Source organism: Pelobates fuscus, chromosome 2 (genome assembly GCF_036172605.1).
Source record: "Pelobates fuscus isolate aPelFus1 chromosome 2, aPelFus1.pri, whole genome shotgun sequence".
Taxonomy (NCBI): Eukaryota; Metazoa; Chordata; class Amphibia; order Anura; family Pelobatidae; genus Pelobates; species Pelobates fuscus.
Genome location: NC_086318.1, coordinates 228,125,442 through 228,150,817, shown reverse-complemented (window position 1 = coordinate 228,150,817; position 25,376 = coordinate 228,125,442). Strand labels below are relative to the sequence as shown.

The window sequence follows — 25,376 nt, the reverse complement described above, 5'->3', positions numbered from 1 at the left end:
CTCCTCTAGGATTCTTCAGTGAGGTAATTCAATAGAATGATCCGGCTCGGGATAAAAGAAGTGCCCCAATATTTCTGATGGCGGCCCTGTGCTTATTAAATCAAACTTGACAAACTCAATCTAATACATATAACCAAGTTATATGGGAAAACATGAAGGAACTCATAATAACACAATAACATATTTAGGCAGGATTAAGGAAGACAATAACTAAAATGAAATATCTCCACTGCCTGCCAAAATCATGATATGCAAATCTACATGAATATGCAAAATATTGAGCCTTGCGATACAAGTAGTGCATATAGCTTTTTTACGATCCTCACAACCAACAGATGGTGCAGTATGGGCTCCACGGTCAATTCCACCTAGTTGATTGAGAGCATCATCAGGACAGGAGAGCACACAAAACATTTAACAATAAACAATTACATTATACACACCCTGCACATATAATGGACACAGAGTGACTAAAACATAACAATAATTTGGGGAGCTCCATACAGTGTCCGTGTTCTGCTCCCAGCGATGGTGTCTACCATGTAACAGTAGTGGTTACAACTTGAATACAGGGGAAATCAACACACTTGAATGCCCTGTGAAATGGGCCCTTGCTCTTTGAATCTTAAGAGAATCCAGGCTCTCTCTTTTTCAGAAAGAAAAGGAAAAGGTGGTACAGGTTTAGTCCACTAGCCCAGCAGAATGCTTATATGTGTTTTCGTAGGGGGACATTTGCTGGCTATCCCAGGTTGACTGAGGATGTAGCCTGTATAACAGATGGACAGTGGCACATTGTATGGAAAAATCACATCAGTATTTTAGAAGAACCCAGCATTACCCATAAACAAAGTTCCAGCCCATCACTCATGTTTACTGTGGAGAGAAGGTGAAACATAATTTCTTTCAAATGTGCAAAATGTAAATTAATCACATTAAACAATCTGTGTTACATTATACGTAAGGTAAATCAATTTTATTAACAGCTGAAAGTATTACAACTAATTGTACAGTAAACATCAAATCTATCACAATTGTGTGGTGTACTAGGATTCTATGCTACACCCCCTTACCTAAGAAAGCAATGGTGCAGTTGCAATGGCTGAAAGGAGTTACAAATGGAACTAATGTTTTTTTTTCCTGATTACATATCCTACTGCTTTGTTTTGCAATAACTGCTTAATTACTCACAATCTACCATTTAAATGCTTGTGAACCTTTCCGTGCATTACAAAAATAAAGACATAAAACAAGGCTTTTACCTTTTAGTTGCAACAAAAGAGCAATTACACTACTAGTTCGAAATACATGACAAAAATGTGTTGCATTCCTGATTGTTGTCCTTTAATAAATCATTATCACAACATGTTTTAAATAAATTCTACCCTGCCTATTGTGATCTTTTTTTCAAGAACCAAATCCTAAAGGATATTGCAAATATCATTTACTTCTAGATGTTATAATAATAGACATACCAAAAAGATTTACAACATTAAATAAAATAATGTCTTAGTGCTCTTGTTATTTATGAAATCATTTGTCTTGCACTATGGATAGAAAACTGATTTGACCCCAGAAGATGTTTTCAGAGGAGATTGGTCCAACATTAACATTGCATTTAGAGACAGGAAAAACAATAAAACAGTGGATGTTTTTTTTGTCATATAAATGCATCATTAGGGCCAACACTCAGATTTGTGGCCATTTTCTCAGATATCATAGGAAGTGGTCATAGACTTTTATAAAGAGAAACCTTTTCATATCATCTCAGAAGACAGTACCCTCAAGAGGTCTAATTGAATTCTTGCCAATTGGTTTTATGAACATCTGTAAACTGTATTTTTGTTTTTATGGTTTAACATTCAGTACCTGCAGCTTTTGTAATTTTTCTTCTGGGTTTTTTCTAGACACCGTGGGCTGGATTGTTTTGGCAGAGTTACCGTTTACTCTAATTGCTCAATAGTAATTGCTCCATTGAGATTTATGGGAAAATTGCTATCCAGTAAGCTGACTAAACCCTTATTCTGCTAAGAACATGTAGCCACATATTGTGTTCATTTGGTTAATTCCATGCATAGTACTACGGATACTAATTGTGTTAACGTTATTGTAGAAAATGTTAAACTAAAGGGACACTATAGTCCCCTGAACAACTTTAGCTTAATGAAGCAGTTTTGGTGTATAGAACATGCCCCTGCAGCCTCACTGCTCAATCCTCTGCCATTTTGGAGTTAAATCCCTTTGTTTATGAACCCTGGTCACACCTCCCTGCATGTGACTTGCACAGCCTTCCATAAACACTTCCTGTAAAGAGAGCCCTATTTAGGCTTTCTTTATTGCAAGTTCTGTTTAATTAATATTTTCGTATCCCCTGCTATGTTAATAGCTTGCTAGACCCTGCAAGAGCCTCCTGTATGTGATTAAAGTTCAATTTAGAGATTGAGATACAATTATTTAAGGTAAATTACATCTGTTTGAAAGTGAAACCAGTTTTTTTTTCCATGCAGGCTCTGTCAATCATAGCCAGGGGAGGTGTGGTTAGGGCTGCATAAACAGAAACAAAGTGATTTAACTCCTCAATGACAGTGAATTGAGCAGTGAAATTGCAGGGGAATGATCTATACACTAAAACTACTTTATTTAGCTAAAGTAATTTAGGTGACTATAGTGTTTCTTTAAGCCTTAATTATTTATAATGAGATACTGTATACGGATTATCTCTGGCCCTGGTGCAATACATTTTTTTTATTTTATTTTTTAAAATTATTTTTTTTGTGAGTTTTTGCTCATAGTATAACATATTTCAGTGAGCAGCAGGTCAATGATTCCAACAGTACAGGTATACATTCGTCACCTGGCTGGACCTACTCAGTTTTTGTTATTTAGGGGCTCATACACCCAGGCTTCCCTATAGGTGGTCCTAGGGCGTGTGGCTTGGGGGGTTCTGGTGTTGGGCTGCATGCGCCTTGTGGCTAATTTGCGTTGCGCCATGATACATAAGCTTCCCAACGCCAGGTATGTGTTTTCACTTAGTAGCGCTACTTCGGGAGATTGGGGTCATGAGCGATATAATTAAGGTTCAGCTACGTTTGTGCAGTGATTTCGCTTGGCACCTTGTGCTGATGGGGTGGGGGGGACATGGTTACTTTAACGTAGAACTACATCTAAGGCCTACGGAGCCAGCAACATAATAACAGAGGCAAGATATATAAACGTTATCAACATTAGAGGAGAGCGACAATTATAGAACTTAGTAAGATGTATCATGCATAGGATAATGCACAGGTAAGTTCAGTACCAAGTTCAGGGTGGCAGTTCAACTGCCACAGGTGCTCCCCCTCTGGGCACAAATGGGGTGACGTTGGCTATATTCCAGGCTGGGTGGCCTGCCGTCTTTGCCGCTGTCAGCACGAGGGCTTTCAGGAAGGTTGGTGCCTCATCAGGGTGTGATATAATATGCGTCTTCCCCACTTTATCGGCGAGTAGTCGGGGGGGCCCCATTTGTAGGCGATGGATTTCTCTTCAAGAAGCTGGGTGATAGGCTTGAGAGATCTCTGCCAAGAGAAGTCCCGAAAAAATGCTAGCTGTGTTCCATCAAAGGACACTGTGAGAGTGCCTCTGACTGCCCCCATAATAACACCCCAATCAGAGTCCCACACTAGTTTGAGCAGTACATCCCTGGGTACCTCTTGGGCTGCGTTGATCGCCTTGCTGAACCTGAAGCAAGAGTCCACCACCAGCTGTTTGGACTGTTTGGGCATGAGGAGGGTAGCAAGGAGCCTCCTGCAGTAGTGAGGGAGTTCTGCTTCTGAAACGATTTCTGGCACTCCCTTTATCCTTAAGTTGCGTGCCCTGGCTTTGTCCTCTAAGTTGGTTAACTGAGCCTGATGGTCGGCGCACTGCTTCTGCAGGGCCCCTATGGCTGCATCAGTGGCTGACTGTGCAAGCCTGTGGCCTGTCACACTATCTTTCACTGTGTGCATGCGTGTAGTGAGGGCGGACACTGACTCTCGTATTGGCGCCAGGTCTGCTGTGAACATGGTTTGGATCTCTGCCACCAAGGCTTTAATGTCTGCCCTTGTGGCTGGGGCCGAGTCTTCCAGTGCTGTGGTCACTGCTGGCCCTGTTCGCCGCCTCGGTGTAGGGGAGAGGTTGGCTGTGCTGCTGTCTTCTTGCGAGGACAGCGGCGTATAGGCCGTTGCGGGCGCCATCTTGGGAACCCAATCCCGGGTCTGGGCGCAGCTTTTTATTATTTTTCCCTTATGTTGTCGGGGATCGGGCAGCAACCAGCGTGGGTCCGTATCGCGGGTATTTCATCTGCAATACATTTTTTGTGCAATATTGACACAGATAACACATACACATTGGGGCATACATACTGAAACAAACACACATAGACACTGACAAACACAAAGATACATACACCTGCTGACAGAAATGGACATACACACATACAGACACACATACACACTGAAACACACACAGATACATACACAAAGTCATAATTTATATATTTTAACCATCCCCTGCTTCCGTGCCATCTGGGTGCAGGAGTGTGTCTTCCCTGGGGTCCAGATCTGACTGCTTGCTGAAGCTAATGGGAGTCTGATCCATGCTTTTCTCTCCTCTTTTCTCTGCTTTGGAGGCTAGACCTAACTGCACGGCACTCTGTTAGCTGCAAGCACGTGACCTGAACTCTGCCGATCTGACAGAAGCCAGTTTGTTTTGGTATATGGCAGTGGTGCATGGCTGGGCCCCTGATCAGAGAGGCCCATAGGGTGTCCACGTCTGTGAGGGACATCCAATGACCCCCACAAGCTGCACCGACTGCAATGAAGGTAGTTCTGCCAGTGCTACATTTCAGAAGTCATTTTTTTTTCCATGCACACATCTACAACTGTGATTTTGGAACCTGTTTATTTCTTTGCAAAGTTACCACAGTCCAGTCAAGTTCCCTTATAGAGGATCTTGACTTTCAATAGTATATGCTATCTAATCCCCTTTATTCGCAACAAAACTAAGATATGTGTAACGGAAGACAACTGCTTTAAGTAAGTAATGCAGTAATTCCTGAACAATCCCAATCTTATTTCACAGGCTGTTATTTTACTGCAATAATCCACTGGCCTTGGGTGTGCTGCTGCTAAGAGAGATTCATGTGGCATTCAAATGTTGCTCCACTTTAATCATTTTAAGAAACAAGTAGTAAAAGTGGAATATTTCTAATAAAAATTGTTTGCAAGTGACAGGTCCACTTTAATCTTTTCATCTGCATTCTTCATAATATGCAATATTGTATGTGTCTCTGAGGTAACTGAAATGGCATGTAAAATCACAGAGTCGTGCATTATACAGAGTCTGAACAAGTGGCATCTGGTTGGTTTCATTAGTTGAAATAGTGTTCTTTGTTTGAACAGCTATAAAGAATGCATAATCTATGAGTCATGGCCAGTAAGGAAACACTTATTTTCTTAATAATATGTTCTATTCATCTCTAAAATATGTCAGATTGTAAACAGAATATTTTCACGTATACTTAGCTTAAATTTAACTACAATTCTCAATTATTATTTTTTACTCTAATATTTATGCATAGAAATTATTATATTTCTGAAACTATTAACTATCAGACAAGTTATTACATACTTGTAGTTGAAATAGCCTTACATTCTGACAATTTTTCTCAATGGACATCCAAACTCCAAAACTAGAAACGGTGGCTACACATCAGGACCGCTGCAAGGAATTCTGCCGCCCTAGGCAAAGATCCATTTGCGCCAGCCCCTCTTGAGATTTCCATTGTGTCACAAGTGTATTGACTAAATGCCAAAAGGAAGCATTACACTGATTTTAGTTGATATACCCACAAAGAAAATATGCTGTTTCCTGCATGCCTTCCAATCAGAGGCTTCTCATTGGCAAGCCTTTTTGCTGGATCCGTAATTGTGAGCATGCACACTTGATCAGATCTTTGCTATGTTTCCCATTGAGCTCTAGTTCAGCTCATTGAGAAAGGGAATAGGTAGACGCAGTGGCGTACATACCGCAATCGCAGGGGTAAAAGCTGCGACCTTGCCAGTCACTCCAGGGGGCCCAGCCGCCCTGTGACCGGGTGCCTGACACCATGTGTTGCGGCCCCAGGCCTGCACGTTGTAACTGCCGGGGGGCCCATGGATCAGTTTTCGCACCGGGGCCCCATGGCTCGTGGATAGGCGCACACTTGTACAGAACGTCTGCCTCTGTTGTTAGCTCTGTGGAGCTAAAGGAAGTGAAAGAAAATCTTCCTAGCTGTGTGACAGACAGGAAAGGGATTTTGACTCAATTATAAAACGTATGAAATCAGCTTTATTATAAACTGTCAAGAAAATTACAAACTCCAGACATATAAAGCACTTCAGCAAGCTAAAATACTGTATATGTGTGGATTGTTCCTCTCTCTCTTAGCAAACCGCCTATACAAACACAAACCCACAAACTACCTTAAACATATAAACATGCATACACACACACACACACACACAGAAAGTACCTTTTACATATACATAAATATATTTGTATGCACTCAAATTGCCGAATACATACATACACCAACACATACAAACTGCCTTGTACTCACATATACTTTCTAATACATACACTCACACCCTGGCAAATACATACACACACTGCCTCACACACGCACACAAGCTGCTTTATAGATGCATACAGGTGCATGGATTTTTTTTTAATCTTCTTGTCCAAAGTGGACCCATACACAAAGACACTGACCCATACAAAAACACAGCACAGTGATACACACTGACACACACTAACTCAAAGTACACATTGTCTGACACTCACACACAGCACAGCACAGATTACCAGCAGCAGCGTGTCCCATGCTCACTCTGCTCTTTACAGTGTGTTGGCCGCCAACTATGATGTCACTCTAAAGTCCGGTGGCCATAAGTCCTGAGTTGTCACTCCTCACACCTCCCTGTGAACTGCAGCCAGGTCCATTTACATCATCCCGGTATGCCTGCTGGAGATTCACCAACTGCCCAGATTTACACCGACTCCCCCCAAGGCAGACCTAAAAGAATAAAAATATTTGTGTCCTTCCCGGATACTCAAAAAAATTGCCTAATACATACATTGAATATATACATAAAATTAGTTGCTGTTTGTACGGACTCTAATAAAACCACTTATTCAGGCAGATAATTCCACATCCTTATAGTTCTAACAGTAAAAAAATGGGATAGACAAATGGGCCTGCAACAAAGCCTGTGTAAAAGACTTTGATAAAGATGAGGACATAATGTCCATGGCAGATGCCAGGGCTTTTGACACAGATTTAGTGTCCATAAGAGCCTGAATTTCCTTAGATGCTGGGAAATTGGTTCATCCCCAGAAACCAGAGGTGGAGCTTGGGGACGTGTTTGTATCCCAGAGGGCCCAGGCAAATTGTTAGATGATTGCATAGTAAAAACAATGTAGAAGCAAATTGCAAGAACAATTTATTATATGAAAAGCTTTTGAAAACAGGGTTAAGTAAACCACAGAAATAAAATTGCCAAGTACAAGAACTCACAATTCACTTAATAAAAGGAGGAGGGAGCGCAGTAAACAGGGAACTGTCCGCCACTTACTAATCCTGGACACCAACTCTGACCGGGGGGAGGAGGATGCGGTCCAGAGAAAAAAACGGGGAAAAAACGCTCTAAAAATGGCCACCGCGAGGTGAATAAACCAAAAAGATGACCGCCGCAGTTGAAAGCGTATGGTTTGGGAACCAGATGCAGTACCAGCACGAACTGCACTATGGGAACACAAGTCTTCCGAACCTGGGGCCAAACGAAAACGAATGACGCCAAATGCACACTCGGGATTTGATCCGAGTGCGAAAACAGCCAAACCGCAAAATGGCCGTGAGAGGCTCCTGACATGTGCATGTGCAGCCCAGCGGGAAGGACCCAGATAGCTGAGACAACAGTAGAAACAGGCAGGCAAAACAAATAGATTAGAGAGGTAGAGAAAATCCTCCCCAGGACTTGTGAGCTCCCAGGGGACAATAAAGAGGGGAAATAAATCCCAATAGGGAAAATAAAACAGAAATTCTTAAAGGGAAATTACAGTGACAAACCAATGAAATAAGGTATAAAAAATATTAAACAAAACAGCACCCGGAGGTACCAGTCACCACAATTAATAAGTCATAAATATAATAAACATAACATACAATAATCACAATAAAGAAGATCCCACAGTTAGAAAACCGTGAGAGTTCTACTTAAGCAGCAAAGAAAGAGGAAGTGATCATCGATGTACCGTCTACTGTAGGATAAGAATGTCGCTGATTGGATGTTCATGTTACTAGGCGGATATTGTCATTATGATGTTTATACCTGTTTATTTTTTTTAAATTGTTTTTTTTATGCTGCTAAGGGAATTAAAGAAAGAGTGCAGCATAATAGGAGCCTCTGTGTCTTTAATAAAATCACCTTTTACCTTGCTGACAGCGAGGCAGTCACATAAACAGCACATTTAGACCTATAGTGTCAGGAATATATGAATGTATTCCTGACATTATTGTGTTCCTTTAGTGAAGCGGCTTTGGAGTATGGATCATAGCCCTTCAGTGTGACTACTCAATTCTCTGCCATTTAGGCGTTCAATCACTTTAAGTTAAGCTACAAAATGTTCTTTTTAAGGAAGTATGCAATGATGCTGTGTGAATCACAACCAGGGGAGGTGTGACTAGGACTGCATAAACAAAGTGATTTAACTCCTAAATGGCAGAGTGAAACCACAGGGGCATGATCTATACACCAAAACTATTTTATTAATCTAAAGTTGTTTTAGTGCTTAAAGTGTCCCTTGAACATCAACAAATAATGATTTGAATGTATATGGCCCAGTCATTTCAAAGTCAGACACAAATAACTACAAATGTCTATATACTATAAGCATTATTAAATAGAATTTATTTCCTAATAAAAAAATAATCCCCTCACCATGCTGGCTTTGATATAATTATGATCCAATTATATCTAAACAACCCTTCTTTGTATGTTATACAGGGAGTTATTATTATGGATGTCAAAGGGTTGTCATAAGCATGAAGAGTGTTAAAAGTAAAACTGATGAAACAAGTTAAAGTACCATGACTTCATCATCATCATTAATCCACATGTAAGCATGAAAGAGTTTCATAAAAGACATAAATTGCCTTGGAACAAATAGACTTTTTATTTGGAGCAGCTGATGCCTTTGCAAAGAACATCATTAAAGGATTTGGGTTTTTAACCTTGGCAGGGTCATATTGCTTTTCAAAAGTTCCTTTATAATTATAGCTTACAAAAAGGACATACTTTGAATAGTTACAATGGTCATATAATACATCTATGCAATACTTAATATGGCACCTCTTTATTAAATATCATCTTACATGCACATGTACATATTGGTTTTTTTTCATAGCAACGTAACATTTCCTTTATCCATTCATATATTATTACTATTATGAATTATATAATGCCGAGATATTAGCATCTGTTTCCAATTATACAATGGGGATACAAAACAGCAAATAACCAAAAGACAAACTAAAGTGGCGGACACAAGAAGTGAAAAGGGCATAGCTGTAACAAGTGTGCAGACTAGGAGGCATATATAAATATTATGCATATAAGAGAATCCATTGCACATTATATGTTTATATGGTTCATGTCTATTAAATATCCCTCATTGTATTTTGCTCTACTGGATAGATGCAAGCACTGCTGTTTTCAGGAAATAAATTGACTCAGTGGCAAATGTTTAGCAAACAAGTACTTGCAAGTCCTTGTTGGTGTAAGGTGCTTGACAAAAAAGACAGAGAGCTACAATAGGGAACTGTAATGAGATACAGTATGAGTATAGAGATCTAAATCTACTCTAACCAGCATACTTTTGAATCTGTGACCAAGCAGGCCCCATATCTGACTGCCTTTATGGCTCCTATTACAGTCGGAAGATATGATGTCATCTCTCTTTTTCCTGGTCATCTAAAAATGTCATGTGGGAATGAAGAGAGCCATCACACTGTTACAGCCTGTAACGAGTATATACCCCTACACGCAGGATCCAGCCTAACAGAAGACAGTACAGAGGAGAGATACGTCTACCGGACCTTAGAGTGGCCGGACTCGACGTAATAGGATAAGACAGAGTCAGGAACGATCCGAGGTCAAGGGCACAAAGAGACAGCGTAAACGAAAACTAGCCGGGGACTGGTACACAGGAATCAGCAAGCCGGCAAACAGTACAGAATAGGATAAAGCGAAAACGAAGTCAGAATACAAAGCCAAGGTCAAATACGGAGAAACACAACTGAACACAACAAGCACTAAAGGGAACTGTAGCAGAAACCACGATAGGGCAACGAACTAAGGGAAAAGGGTAAGTATAAGTAGCCTTCAAACTAATGTGATTGGCTCCTGTCACTTCCACTCCCCCAACAGGTAAGTGTATGGGGTGATTGGCATGACAGGAGCCAATGGGAGCCTTTTTGCAATTTAGGCTCCCACTGTCTCTTTAAGAGCGCACCCGAGATTCGCGGCGCGCTCTTAGCTGCAGGCGGGACACGTGACCGCTTCTCGCGGTCACTGCCCGCCTTCCTGTCTGAACAGTCGGACGAGCCGCGCGCGGCTCGTGCAGCCGCAGGACCGCGCGCGGCTTGAAGAGAGGACCGCGTCCGGCCCCTGGATAAGGTAAGTACCGCTACAGTACCCCCCCCTGAGGACACGCCCTCCGGGCGGGCAGGACCAGGCCTGGCAGGAAAACGCGAATGGAAAGAACGTACAAGGCGGGGAGCATGAACAGCATCCGCAGAAATCCAACTGCGCTCCTCAGGCCCATAACCCTTCCAATGTACCAAGTACTGAAGCCGACCCCTAAGAAAACGAGAGTCAATAACAGCAGATACTTCGAACTCCTCATGACCCTCCACAGAGACAGGAGGGGGAGGGGGAGTATGCCGGGTATAGCGGTTGCGTACGTAAGGCTTCAACAAAGAGGTGTGAAATACATTGGGTATACGCAGATTCTTAGGCAGACCCAAGGCATAAGAAACGGGATTAACCTTATGTATAATGCGATAAGGACCAATGAAGCGGGGAGCCAATTTCATAGAAGGCACCCGGAGGCGAATATTCCGTGTGGAAAGCAAAACCCTGTCCCCCACAACATAGGAAGGAGCCGCTCTGCGATGCTTGTCAGCCTGAGCCTTCTGGCGGGCAGCAGAGTCCACCAAAGAACGCTGAACCTGCTCCCAAGTATTACGCAAACCAGCCAAATGCTCATCCAGAACTGGCATGCCCTGAGAGGAGAATGCAGCCGGAAGAACAACGGGATGCTGGCCATAGACAACGTAAAAAGGGCTTTTGCCGGAAGAATCATGAGTGGCATTATTCCGAGCAAATTCAGCCCAAGGAAGCAGGTCAGACCAATTGTCCTGATGGTGAGACACAAAACAACGGAGGTACTGCTCAAGAGACTGGTTGGCACGTTCAGCAGCTCCATTAGACTGGGGATGGTAAGCGGAAGAAAATGAGAGGGAAATACCCATCTCCGAACAAAAGGCTTTCCAGAACCTGGAAATAAATTGGCTACCCCTATCGGATACAATAGATAAGGGAATACCATGTAATCGAAACACTTCTCTAGCGAAGATAAGAGCCAATTCCTTGGAAGTGGGCAACTTGCGAAGAGACACAAAGTGAGCCATTTTGGAAAACCGATCTACTATCATTAGGATGACTGTGTTACCATTCGAAGGGGGTAATTCAACAATAAAATCCATTGATAGATTAGACCAAGGTCTCTCGGGAACGGGCAACGGATGCAACAGCCCACAAGGAACTCTACGAGAGGTTTTCATACATGCACAAGTAGTACAAGCACTTATATAGTCAGTAACATCCTTACGTAAGGTATCCCACCAGAAATACCGAGAAACGGCTGACACTGTTTTGGAAATACCAGGATGTCCAGCAGTCTTAGTATCGTGATAAAGTGACAGAATATCCCGTCTCTCGGGAATGTCAACGAACAATTTATCATTAGGCCTCTCGCTGGGTGCCATGCCTTGTTTCGCTTGTATGGCCTGCAAGAGGGACGAGGAAATAGACAATATAGTAGTTGCTATTATCCTGTCTGGGGGAATGACAGGAGTGACATCAATCTCCTGTTTGTCAATAGTCTCGAATTGTCTGGACAGAGCGTCCGCTTTGGTGTTCCGGTCACCTGGCCTATAGGTGATTATATAATTAAAATGAGACAAGAACAGTGACCACCTAGCCTGCCTTGAAGACAATCTTTTAGCTTCGCTAAGGTAGGATAGGTTCTTATGATCTGTAAATATGAGAATAGGATCCTTAGTTCCTTCTAGCAAATGTCTCCATTCTTTGAGTGCTAAAATGATAGCAAGGAGTTCGCGATTACCCACATCATAATTCCTCTCTGCCTTGGACATTTGTTTAGAAAAGAAGCCACAAGGATGCAATGGCTTGTCAGGAGACTCTCTTTGGGATAAGACAGCACCTACCCCTATATCGGAAGCATCAACCTCAAGTATATATGGCAATGAGGGGACAGGATGCTGTAAAATAGGGGCAGAGGCGAACGTAGTTTTAAGAAAGTCAAAAGCCTGAAGTGCCTCAGTAGACCAGACACGTGTATTGCCATCCTTTTTAGTCATACGAGTTATAGGCGCTACTATAGACGAAAAACCTTTGATAAAACGTCTATAATAATTAGAGAAACCCAGAAAACGCTGGATGGCTTTCAGACCTTGCGGCAGAGGCCATTCTATGACTGCAGCGAGCTTCTGGGGATCCATCCGAAAACCCTCGGCGGAAATCAAATACCCTAAAAACTGGACCTCGGACTGGTCGAATAGACATTTTTCTAATTTGCAATAAAGACCATTAGCAAGAAGGGTCTTCAGAACTGTTGTAACATGTCTGTGATGAGCGTGAATGTCAGTAGAATATATTAAAATGTCATCCAAGTACACAATAACAAATGAGTGAATAAAGTCCCTTAAGACATCATTAATAAATTCTTGGAACACTGCTGGGGCATTGCAAAGCCCAAATGGCATGACGGTATACTCATAATGACCTGACCGAGTGTTAAAGGCTGTCTTCCATTCGTGGTCCTTTTTAATACGTATCAAATTGTATGCTCCTCTAAGATCTAATTTGGTGAATACCGTAGCATGTTTGAGCCTGTCAAACAATTCTGTTATTAGAGGTATAGGGTAAGCATTTTTGATGGTGATCTTGTTAAGACCTCTATAATCAATGCAAGGTCTTAAATCACCTTCTTTCTTTGATACAAAGAAGAACCCCGCTCCAGCCGGAGAAGAGGATCTTCTAATAAATCCCTTGTCTAATGACTCTTTAATGTACTCCTCCATGACACGGTTTTCTTGAACCGATAGGGGGTACACCCTGCCCTTAGGAGGTATAGTACCAGGCAACAAATCAATAGCACAATCGTAGGGTCTGTGAGGCGGTAATTTGTCAGCCTCTCTTTTATCAAAGACAGTCTTTAAAGTTAAATACTGAGAGGGTATTGTCGTAGATAAAGGAGGAACAGTAGGAACGTTAATAGAATTCACAGGCGTGACTTCAATAGTACATGACTCATGGCAGGCTTCACTCCATGATTTTATCTGCCCTGTCTCCCAGTCAAAAATGGGATTGTGGGCACGTAACCATGGATACCCTAACACCAACTGTGAAGAGGGAGAGGTGATGACCTGGAACCGAATGGTTTCATAGTGTAGAACCCCTGTGTACATGTGTAGCGGTGCAGTCTCGTGAGTAACAACAGGAGATATCAATGGTCTACCATCTATGGCCTCAACGGCCAAGGGTATCTCCTTCTCTCTGATGGGAATATTGTTTCTCTTTACAAAACCAGAGTCTATAAAGTTCTCGGCTGCCCCAGAATCAACCAGGGCGTCTATGTTTTCAACCATACAACTCTCTCCCATATGTAAAGAAACAGGGAGAAGCAGTCGGTTAGGAGGCAATGTAGGAGACTTAGAAATCACACCCAAGGCCAGTCCCCTATAAGGTCTTAGGTGCGAGAGTTTTCCGGGAGCAGAGGACACTCCTTTACCATATGGTCTCTCTTACCACAATATAGGCAGAGTCCCTCCCTTCTCCTATGTAATTTCTCAGTATCTGAGAGTTTGGCAACCCCTAATTGCATAGGTTCCTCTTCAGATACTTTAACACTCTCCGGTATATTAACTCTGGGTTGAATAGGTGTAACAAAACGTCTATTCCTGTTCTTAGTATAGAGCCTGTCACGAATCCTATTATCTATATCGATGAGGTAGTCAATAAGGTCCTCTAAGGCAATAGGAAGCTCCTTAGCTGCTACCTCATCCAATATAGAGTCTGATAAACCTTCCATGAAGGCCGTAGTTAACCCATTATTGGTCCAATCGACCTGTGAGGCAAGGGTACGAAACTGTATAGCGTAATCAGCCACAGACCTAGAACCCTGTTTAACCCTCATTAATGCTCTAGCGGCATTCTTAGACCTTTTCATAGTATCAAAAGTTCTGCGAAAAGCTGTTAGGAAACTGTGAAAGTTATGCACCATAGGTCCATTAGCCTCCCAAATAGGGTTTGCCCATTCAAGTGCTTTGTCGGTAAGTTGGTGCATAAAGAACCCAACTTTAGACCTCTCTGTGGGAAATGAACGTGGATACATTTCAAAATGAAACTCTATTTGGTTAATGAACCCTCTGCATGTCTTAGAATCCCCTCCATACCTAGGAGGAGGCGTTAAATGTGCTGTAGCGTTAGGCATAGTCGATACTTCAGGAAGCAGGGGTGCAGGAGGGTTAGGTGCGGTTGCTGGAATGGTTCTAGCTAAGAGCGTCTGGAGAGCCTGAGCTATTTGATCCATACGGTGATCCTGCTCTACAAATCTAGCCTCATGGGTCGCCATCTGTTGAGCTAAATCTGCGGGGTCCATGGCCCTATCGTAATGTAACGAGTATATACCCCTACACGCAGGATCCAGCCTAACAGAAGACAGTACAGAGGAGAGATACGTCTACCGGACCTTAGAGTGGCCGGACTCGACGTAATAGGATAAGACAGAGTCAGGAACGATCCGAGGTCAAGGGCACAAAGAGACAGCGTAAACGAAAACTAGCCGGGGACTGGTACACAGGAATCAGCAAGCCGGCAAACAGTACAGAATAGGATAAAGCGAAAACGAAGTCAGAATACAAAGCCAAGGTCAAATACGGAGAAACACAACTGAACACAACAAGCACTAAAGGGAACTGTAGCAGAAACCACGATAGGGCAACGAACTAAGGGAAAAGGGTAAGTATAAGTAGCCTTCAAACTAATGTGATTGGCTCCTGTCACTTCCACTCCCCCAACAGGTAAGTGTATGGGGTGATTGGCATGACAGGAGCCAATGGGAGCCTTTTTGCAATTTAGGCTCCCACTGTCTCTTTAAGAGCGCACCCGAGATTCGCGGCGCGCTCTTAGCTGCAGGCGGGACACGTGACCGCTTCTCGCGGTCACTGCCCGCCTTCCTGTCTGAACAGTCGGACGAGCCGCGCGCGGCTCGTGCAGCCGCAGGACCGCGCGCGGCTTGAAGAGAGGACCGCGTCCGGCCCCTGGATAAGGTAAGTACCGCTACACAGCCCAATCCCCATTAAACACATTATTTATCAATATCTGTGTAGGGTCTATGTCTGGCAGTGTGTATCTATGTGTCTGGGAGCGTTTGTGTGTGCATGTGCATATGTGTCTGGTAGTGAATGTCTTTGTTTTTGTATCTGACATTGTGTGTGTGTGTGCCTGGGCAGGGCCGTCTATAATATGAATAGGACCCTGGGCAAAGCATTTTCTTGGCCCCCCTGGGCCCTGTCACTGCACCCCCCCTCCCCATTACGCTCAACCCGCAATCACACTGACAGACATACTGACACATGAACAAACAGACAGACATATTAAAACATTCGCAGATACATACTGACACACACATACACTGACAAAAAATTTATACTGGCAAACATATTGACACACATTCAGACATACTGATACATACACAGACACATACATACTCACAGACACATACACTGACAGGCGTATTGACATACACAGACATACACACACACACACACTGACACACACTGAGACATACTGACATACACACACAGACATATACACACACAGTATGTCTGTGTGTGTTAGTATGTCTGTGTATGTCAGTATGTCTGTGTATGTCAGTATGTCTGTGTGTGTCTGTCAGTGTGTGTGTGTGTATGTCAGTGTGTGTATGTCTGTGTGTGTGTGTGTGTCAGTATGTTTGTGTCTGTGTATGTATGTCAGTGTGTCTGTGTGTGTCAGTGTGTGTGTGTCAATATGTCTGTCATACTGACATACACACACAGAGACATACTGACAAACACACAGACATACTAACACACAAACAGACATACTGACACACACACATACTAACACACACATACACAGACATACTGACACACACACAGACATACTAACACATACAAACAAACATACTGACACACACACAGACATACTAACACACACACACACATACATACTGACACACACACAGACATACTGACATACACAGACATACTGACATACACACACAGACATACTAACACATACACACACACACACAGACATACTAACACACACATACATACTAACACACACACACACACACACACACACAGACATACATTTAGCCACCCTCCAGGTTCTTACCTTTTTATGGAGGGTGGTTTCCCTGGGGTCCAGTGGCAGGCTGAGGCAGTTGGGAGTTATCTTGAAGAACTCCCCTCCTCCCTGCCTTCCTCCTCCCACGCGGCTATTATCTCCGGTGGGAGGAAGTGACACGCGGTTCTCACTTCCTCCCAGCCGGTACAGGAAGGGGCCCAGCGTCACAGCGCGCGACCGGGCCCTTACTGCCACATGGACACCGGGTGGCCCTTAGTGCATGGGCCACCCGGGGGGCCTCCTTAGTTGGCGGGCCGTTGCGGCTGCACCGCCGGGTACATGGGGGCTGCTGAAATCGCGGGGCCCATGGGGCAGCTGCTCTGGGGCCCCCCAGGAGCAACTGGGCCCGGGGCAGCTGCCCAGTTTGCCCCGCGCTAAAGACGGCCCTGTGCCTGGGCTTAAAAGACAATGCTTCAACTTTTAGATAGGACTGGATAAAAAAAGTTATAACTCATTTCTTTACAGGAGTTACAGTATAAGTTAAATTGTTTACTGTTATTTTGAACTAAATACTAAATATGTAAGTAATTGTGTTGCTCCACTTTAATTTCGCTCACCATCCTTTGCTAGTTGTTTTTTCTTTTTTGCTGCTTGCAATATAATGAAAACACCTTGAAGCCATCGATGTATGTGCCGGTTCTTGATCACTACATTGGTCACATTTGAGCTAAATTGTAGACTCAGCCGAAGAAGCTAAAAAATGTAATCATTAAATCTAAAATTTGAATCTGAAATCTGAGATTTTTTTAAGGCATACGCAGGAAGGTGCTGCCATTTTGGAGGTGCTTGCATATCAGAAGTATTTACTCTGCAAATGAGATGTATAGCTGAAAATACAGGTTAAGTCCCAGCACCCACACTCTTTGTAGCTGTTACTGGACATACTGTTTTTATATGTAATCAAGAAATAAATAACTAAACAGGAGCTAATCCAGTAGCCCAAAAAAGTGTGGAGGGCTGGTGGATTAGTTCCAACTGCTCATGAAGCCGGTGTGCTGACACGCCAAAACGCGCATCAAGCTTTTTGTTGTTTTTTCACTATACTTGGTAGCAGTTTGTTTTAGTGTGCACTAATTTTACTTTAATTTCAGTTTTAGGCAGGGGGAATGGTTCAAGTAGGCACTAGTGGCCAGTCCACGGTGCTGAGGTACTATAGGGACAGACTCTTTGACGTTTTTGGGCTTTGGCTACTGGGGTTTAGCCCCTCCACCCCTTCCCTATTTTTCCAGCTCCTTATATACTGTTTTTTTTTTGTATGTACGCCAGGGATGTGCTAAATAATGGTTCTGAAGCTGATTTTTTGACACCTAAGGTATTTCTGCTGTGGGACCCTGGTGCTATTAGACATCCTGAGTAGTACTTTGTTTCTCCCTATTAACTGTTTTTAATTTTATCTTTACTTTGTTGTCCTTAGAACCAACCTTAATTTCAGTTTTAGGCAGGGAGAATGGTTCAGGTAGGCACTAGTTGTTAGTCCACGGTGCTGAGGTACTATAGGGACAGACTCTTTGAGGTTTTTGGGATTTGGCTACTGGGCTTTAGCCCCCTCCACCCCCTTCCCTATTTTTCTAGCTCTTGATATACTGTTTTTTTTGTATATACGCCAAGGATGTGCTAAACAATGGTTCCGAAGCTGATTTTATGACACTTTAGGTATTTCTGTTGTGGGACCCTGGTGCTATTAGACATCCAGAGTAGTACTTTGTTTCTCCCTTTTAACTGTTTTTAATTTTATCTTTACTTTGTAGTCCTTAGAACCAATAAAGGTAGGACCTTCTTTCCATTAATTATGTCGTTTTCCGACCAAGGACTTTTTCCAAAGTCCCAAGTGGTAGCTGTGACCAGGCCACATACTTATCACTCCTAGGAAAACATATCTCCCAACTTTGCAGCTCTAACAACACTGTCACAGTTATTTACAAAGTAAGAATTCAAAGCAAAATTCAAATATAAGGCCAGAGTAGCTGAACTGAAACCATAACTGACAATTCTTCCAATTTGGCTACATTCACCTATTATCACAGATTTTTGAAATTCACCTTGAATTCTTACTTTAGTGTACAGCACTGTATGTGATGTCCACTACAAAGAATAAGTGCCTCTAAATCTCACTACAAAAAAATACTGTGTCAAATTGTTTATCTTTGTTACATGGTGAAGGAAGAGGAGACTTATGTTTTCAAGGATAGTTTTAATAAAATTAGCTATTTCACAATAACTACGGTACCTTGGCTAAGCAGGATATGTTAGGATTGAACACTGCTGTACTTTCAGTAGGATACAGACCTTGTATCCAAGAAGGTTTCCATTTGCCAGTCAGACCTCTGAACACACAAAGGAAACATCTTGTGTGTCAAATTTACACATACATTTGAATGTTACTGTTTAATTATAAAATAATATAAAACTAAATGCACAATGTAAGACAAGCATAGTTTTTATTCTTCTCCATTGTCTTGGATGTAGCCACTGTTATTTGTTCTGCTTTATTAAAACTGGGATAAAATACCTTCCTTGCTGTTAAAAGGAACATTATAGTCACTAAAACAACTTTAGCTTAATTAAACCATTTTGGTGTATAGATCATGCCCCTGCAGCCTCACTGCTCAATTCTCTGCCATTTAGGAGTCAAATCACTTTGTTTATGCACCCTAGTCACACCTCCCTGCATGTGACTTCCACAGCCTTCCTAAAACCTTCCTGTAAAGTGAGATCTAATGTTTATCCTTCCTTTATTGCAAGTTCTGTTTAATTTAAATTTTCTTACCCGCTGCTATGTTACTAGCTTGCTAGACCCTGCAAGAACCTCCTGTGTGTAATTAAAGTTCAATTTATAGAGCAGGAGATAAAATCGTTTAAGGTAAGTTACATCTGATTGAAAGTGAAACCATTGTTTTGTTTTATGGAGGCTGTGTCAATCAGATCCAGGGGAGGTGTGGTTGGGGCTGCATAAACAGAAACAAAATGATTTAACTCCTTAATGGCAGTGAATTGAGCAGTGAAACATGAGAGGCATGTTTATACACTAAAACTGCTTCATTAAGCTAAAGTTGTTTAGGTGACTATAGTGTTCCTTTAGTGCAGTTAATATAAATGACTAATTACTGTCTGGAATAAAAAATGTAATTAAAAAATATTTTTCATATTTTTTATTTTTTTTTATATATCATTCTCTTAGGTTGAACCACTGATACAAAAGGGCCACGAGAATCTTGTGCATCATATTTTACTATATGAATGTGACAGAAATGCCAGTGATGCAGTCCTGGATTCTGGACATGAATGCTACCATGCTAACATGCCCGACATCTTTCTTACATGTGAAACTGTTCTTTATGCATGGGCCATTGGTGGAGAGGTAAGTGTCTAGAAACCTATTGACTCTTCTCACCAGGAAACATGTCTACATACAAAGCAAACAGAATAAGGAATGCAAGACGTACACAAAGTCCTGTAGAATTAAGTGTGTGTGTATATATATTTATATATATTCTAGCATTTAAAATAGCATATAACAAGAAATTATTTGCTAGTACTAATAATTAAAGTTACATATATCCATCACATAATATTTCATAATAGCAATGCTCAGTAGAAGCCAAATATCATATATTTAAAGATAATTGTCACTAATTATGAAATAAGACTTACTCAAATTATTAGAAGAATTCAAACTCAAACACTCCTGCCCCTGAGACTGCCTCTTGGAATGGTCCAAATAATGACTAAACAGGATTGTAGATGTATTGGGAGAGATAGGTTAGGTTTATATATGATGTGTTATTAAAGCCTTTTCACTGATTTAACTGATTTCAGTTCTTTCATGTTAGCGGTGCGACAAAGGTAGTAAAGAAATCTAATCAAACACCTTCCTAGAAGATCTTGGTTTATGAGGTGTACATGATTGCGGAAATTCAAGAAACATCCTAAAAATTCTGCCAGATATTGTCTCTTTGGATTTTTTTCTCAGCTGTAGAAAGTACTGCTCCTTGCCAGGACCTGGCCCAGAGGCCTTACATGTGGTGGATGTGTGCGTAGGAGGCACTAGCAGAACCCTTGTAATATTATACATTATGTAATTATGAATTTATTATTGAATTATGTTTGTATGAGGTATTCACACCAGAGATTTTTTTTTGTTATTGTGGTTAATAAAGATACACGTTACATTATGATGACAGCTGTCAGCCAATTATATATGTCTTCTTTTCTGGAGCTTGGACTGTTTATTTTTTATTTTTCATTCTATCCATTGATACATACAACGGTAAATGCTTTTAATCTCACTGCAAAAAAAGCTTGATTTTAGCAGCAAGAGATACCTAATTTCTATGGTTTGTAAAAGTAGAAAATATAAAGGGTGAGAGTGTGAGATGTCTGACCTTGACCTTATAAAAGGGCCATGAAGATGGAGACTGCACAAGCTGCAGATCAGCTAAAAAAAGAGAACCAGTCCTGAGGGTGACATGATGACTTTTCATTTCACTGTTTATCGTAAATGGGTGACTGTGAGGCACAATCGCTGCAAGCTCACCTTGTTTTTATGTATGTAAGGAGAACTTTTTTTTGTTGTTGAATAGATTTTTAGCTATTTGGTCATAGCTATTCAATAGCCTCTTGTTGGATTTTATGTTTCTTTTGCATTTGGATTTTTGCTCATTGAAGAACATGAACGCCCACTTACTACAGCATATTTAATAGCCAGTGTAACAGAGACAATTTATCCTTTATGCTTCTATTCTGATCATTGGAGGTGGTTCTGAAACCGTTAGCACTGTAGGGTCAGGAATACATGTTTGTGTTCCTGACCCTATAGTGATCCTTTAAGAATGGTGAAGTGATGAACAACTGTTTGCTCACTAACTACAAAAAACTTGAAGAAATGCAAATGTGAAATAGGGGCACCAACAGTATTAAAGAAGAAGCATTATTTGGCAAATAGTGTATGCTCAGGTCATAAAATATATTTAAGCATAATTGTCTTAATGTAGATTCCAAGGCTCTTGTCCCTAATAATGTCTAGAGTGAATTGAGCTCCTTAACTTATACATTTATAAGGAAGAGGACAAGGAATGAAATGTTTTAAAATAAAAAATGCACATTTTAAATAACATTTTTCCTTAATATATATGAAGGAGGGTCCCAAGGCAAGAGATATGCAAATGACTGCTGCAAAAAACTTGCAGAAACAATATAATTGGATGACTCAAATGGGAAAGTATTTGAAGGATTATTAAGGGATAACATTCAGGAATTCATTGGGAAGAACTTTGTTATTAGCAAAAATCAGCATGGTTTTATGAAACATGGGTCAAGTCAAACTAACTTAATGAATAACTATGAAGAAGTAAGTAGACGTTTAGTAGTATGATGTTACTATAGTGTGGGATGAGGGCATTTATTGGGTAAGTGGAATGCGTACGTTACTGAGCTGAGTGGTTTAAAGACGGAGGAAAGTCTGACAGCGTTGGGAAGTGCTTTCTGGAGGGTTGCTGCAGCTTGAGAGAAGTCCTGCATGACATATGCATAGTCGCCTTTCCGGCATATGCGTAAGAATCACAAATAACCCCCCACAAATACTTTTATTTGGGAAAAATATCACAGCTTTAATAATATATAAATAAAGTTAATAATTGGTAATTGTCACATATTAACATAACAAATCCCCCACCAACTCCATTAACTATACTACTTCAGACAATGACCCACAACACAATAAGTAAAACTACATTATAACATATAATTAACATGTATACATAACCATTGCCACTGAGGGCATGACATAACCATTGCCACCGAGGGTATGATTTCCAGCTTTCTTTCATGTAGGGGCATAGCAAGATACACCCTACACACACCAGGTTCAAAACTACTGACAAGCTTGAACCTACAAATACTCTTCCAAACCTAACTCCTCCCATCCATTAAGCTTAAATAAAAATACCAAGGCTGTCATGTTGCACCCTATGGCAGATGGAGATGTCCCCGAAGCAAACAACCTGCAAATGAACCATAACAACTTGTTGAACAGAGTCCTGATCTCTCGCACACACCATTGCAGCATCCCATTCTTGCCAAACCTTGACGTAGGCCACCCATGTGGACTGCACCAACGACCCCTTTATGAGTCCGCCAAGCAAGAGGTCGCGAGCTGCCACACTTGTGCTAGAAAAGGCACTCCCTCCTTCTGAGTGCCCGGAGCCACCGCCCGAAACCTTTCCCACTAAAACGAGAGAGCGAATCAGCCACCATGTTTAACAACCCAGGCACGTGACGTGCCCGAAACACAACATTAAATTGCATGCAAGAGAAAATACTGTGGTGAAGGAGCCGAATAACAGGGATAGAGAAGCAGATAAACTATTAATAGCCTCAACCACCAACATGTTGTCGGTAAAAAAAGATAACCTTCTTGTCCCTCAGCTGTCGCCCTGACAAGGCCAGCGCCACTACTAAAGGAAAGAATTCAAGAAAGAATTCAAGAAAGAGAAGATGCTGTGGGCTCACGGAAATATACCCGCCCATTAAAGTCACTTAGAAAGACCTGCCACACATCGAGATCGGCTTTCATGGATGCCGACAACCAAATGAAGTGACGCGGTGACGCCCTGGAGAGGAACCTACCTAGATCACCCGGCCCGCAAAGTTGAGCTGACCCACCAAAGACTGAAGCACCCACCTGCTGTAAGGCCCTCAACTTGTCCTCCGGCAATCAACATTCCCCCTGGACCAAATCTATCACCAAGCTCAAAAGGGACAAGCAAATAGTCAGCCCCACTGTCTTGTCGCCCGCCAGCGGTATTCCAGAGATATTCACGACCCATTCCAAAGTTCTCAACCCTGTTTGGCACACCCCCAAACCCGCCGTCCCAACACAAAGGAAATCATCTAGGTAATGGACCATGAATCTAGGGCACACCTTGTATTTGACCACCTACTCCAGAAAGGTACTGAACATCATCATTCAACGAAGCTCCATGTGGATACGATAAATTATGAATAAGCCTGCCGGGCTCCTTTTTCGACACGACCCCCAACGGTGAAACCTGCAAATTGCTAAACGGGGACTCCATGAACGGCCCTGTCATCCTCCCTAACTGAACCTTCTTAAAAAGCTTGTCACACACCACCTCTGGGAAGTCCCCCATGGACTTCAGATTCCGCAGATTATGAACCCCTTCCCGAAGCCGACACGGAATTACAAACCCCCTTGTGAACCCATCCCTTAACAACACAGCATCCTCCTGGTTACACATTCATAAAACACACATACAAATCACATTTATATTCATTCATATATTTATACACACACACGGCACATGTTAGTTTTATTTAGATCCCAGTTGTTCAGTGGTTTGCTGCCACTCTCTGCAGCTCTGTATTTATTCCGGTCCTGAGGTGACATTACATCCTGGTACCTGCAGTGCCTGAATCTGCAGAGCAAGCTCTTGCTGTGTGGCAAACGTTGAGAGAAGGGGGCTTTGTGTACCATTAGGCCGTGTGTCACCTAGTACTTAAATCACAATATGTTTGACTGTAAGTTAAAATCATACAAAGTGGACAGAGGAAACCGTTTACTTCATAATTCTTATGAAGTCTTGTCATAAATTTGCACTTACATTCTTAAAGAAATTCAACACAATATCATCAACAATCATTCTTGCATAGTAATTACATTACACAATCTTAAGGATGCATAATATATTGCCACATAACAACATGTTAATTAAATGCATGTGTATCAGATAAAAAAAAGTGTTTCCTTCACCTCTTTTAACTAATTGCAGAAGGCCACCAAACTGTCAGCACTGAGAAATGAATCATGGTTCTAGAGAACTCTGTATAATATCATATATTGTTTATTCTAGGGATTCATATATCCACCTCATGTTGGTTTATCAATTGGATTGTCAACAGACCCTAAATATGTTCTTATGGAAATTCATTATGATAACCCATCACATCAAGAAGGTAAGTAATTTATATATATATATATATATATATATATATATATATATCATGAACATAACTGAATTTTATTATTGCCTTCTGCACTTTTACGGTTATCACACAATGTTAAAAATCATTCAATAATGTATTAGTTATCTGTAATAACTGCTACTGCTACTCATCTAAAACAGAAATATATATACTATTAAGCCTCTGCTACTTATTTGCTTGAATAAATAAACAAAAAACTTTGAAATGAAAGGCATACAACTTGAGGTCTTATGCTATTAGCCAGCCCTTAAAAGATTCTTGCCACTGCAAGCCACTGAACATTTTTAGCCATTTGTATATGAACTCATCAAAGGGACACTCTACTGCTTAAATGACCACTATAGTGCCAGGAAAACAAACTTGTTTTCCTGGCACTATAGTGTTCATAGGTCACCCCCCCACCCTCAGGGTCCCACTCCCTCTGGGCTCTAGGGGCAGGAAGGGGTTAAACGCTTTCTCCAGCGCCGGGTTTCCTCGGCTCTGGGGACTCTCCACCTTCTGCTGACGTCATTGGCTGAATGCGCATGCGCGCGCATTCAGCCAGTCTCATAGGAAAGC

General features: G+C 41.7%; 1 protein-coding gene across 1 annotated transcript in view; it reads left to right on the top strand.

The window, feature by feature from the left end:
* Positions 1-25,376, top strand: part of LOC134587109 (DBH-like monooxygenase protein 1) — a 139,388-nt gene that overhangs the window by 94,565 nt on the left and 19,447 nt on the right. Inside the window, exons 5-6 of the mRNA XM_063443237.1 lie at positions 19,996-20,175; positions 24,686-24,788. Of these exons, the coding sequence (XP_063299307.1) occupies positions 19,996-20,175; positions 24,686-24,788 (283 nt within the window). The remainder of the gene's footprint in view (positions 1-19,995; positions 20,176-24,685; positions 24,789-25,376) is intronic.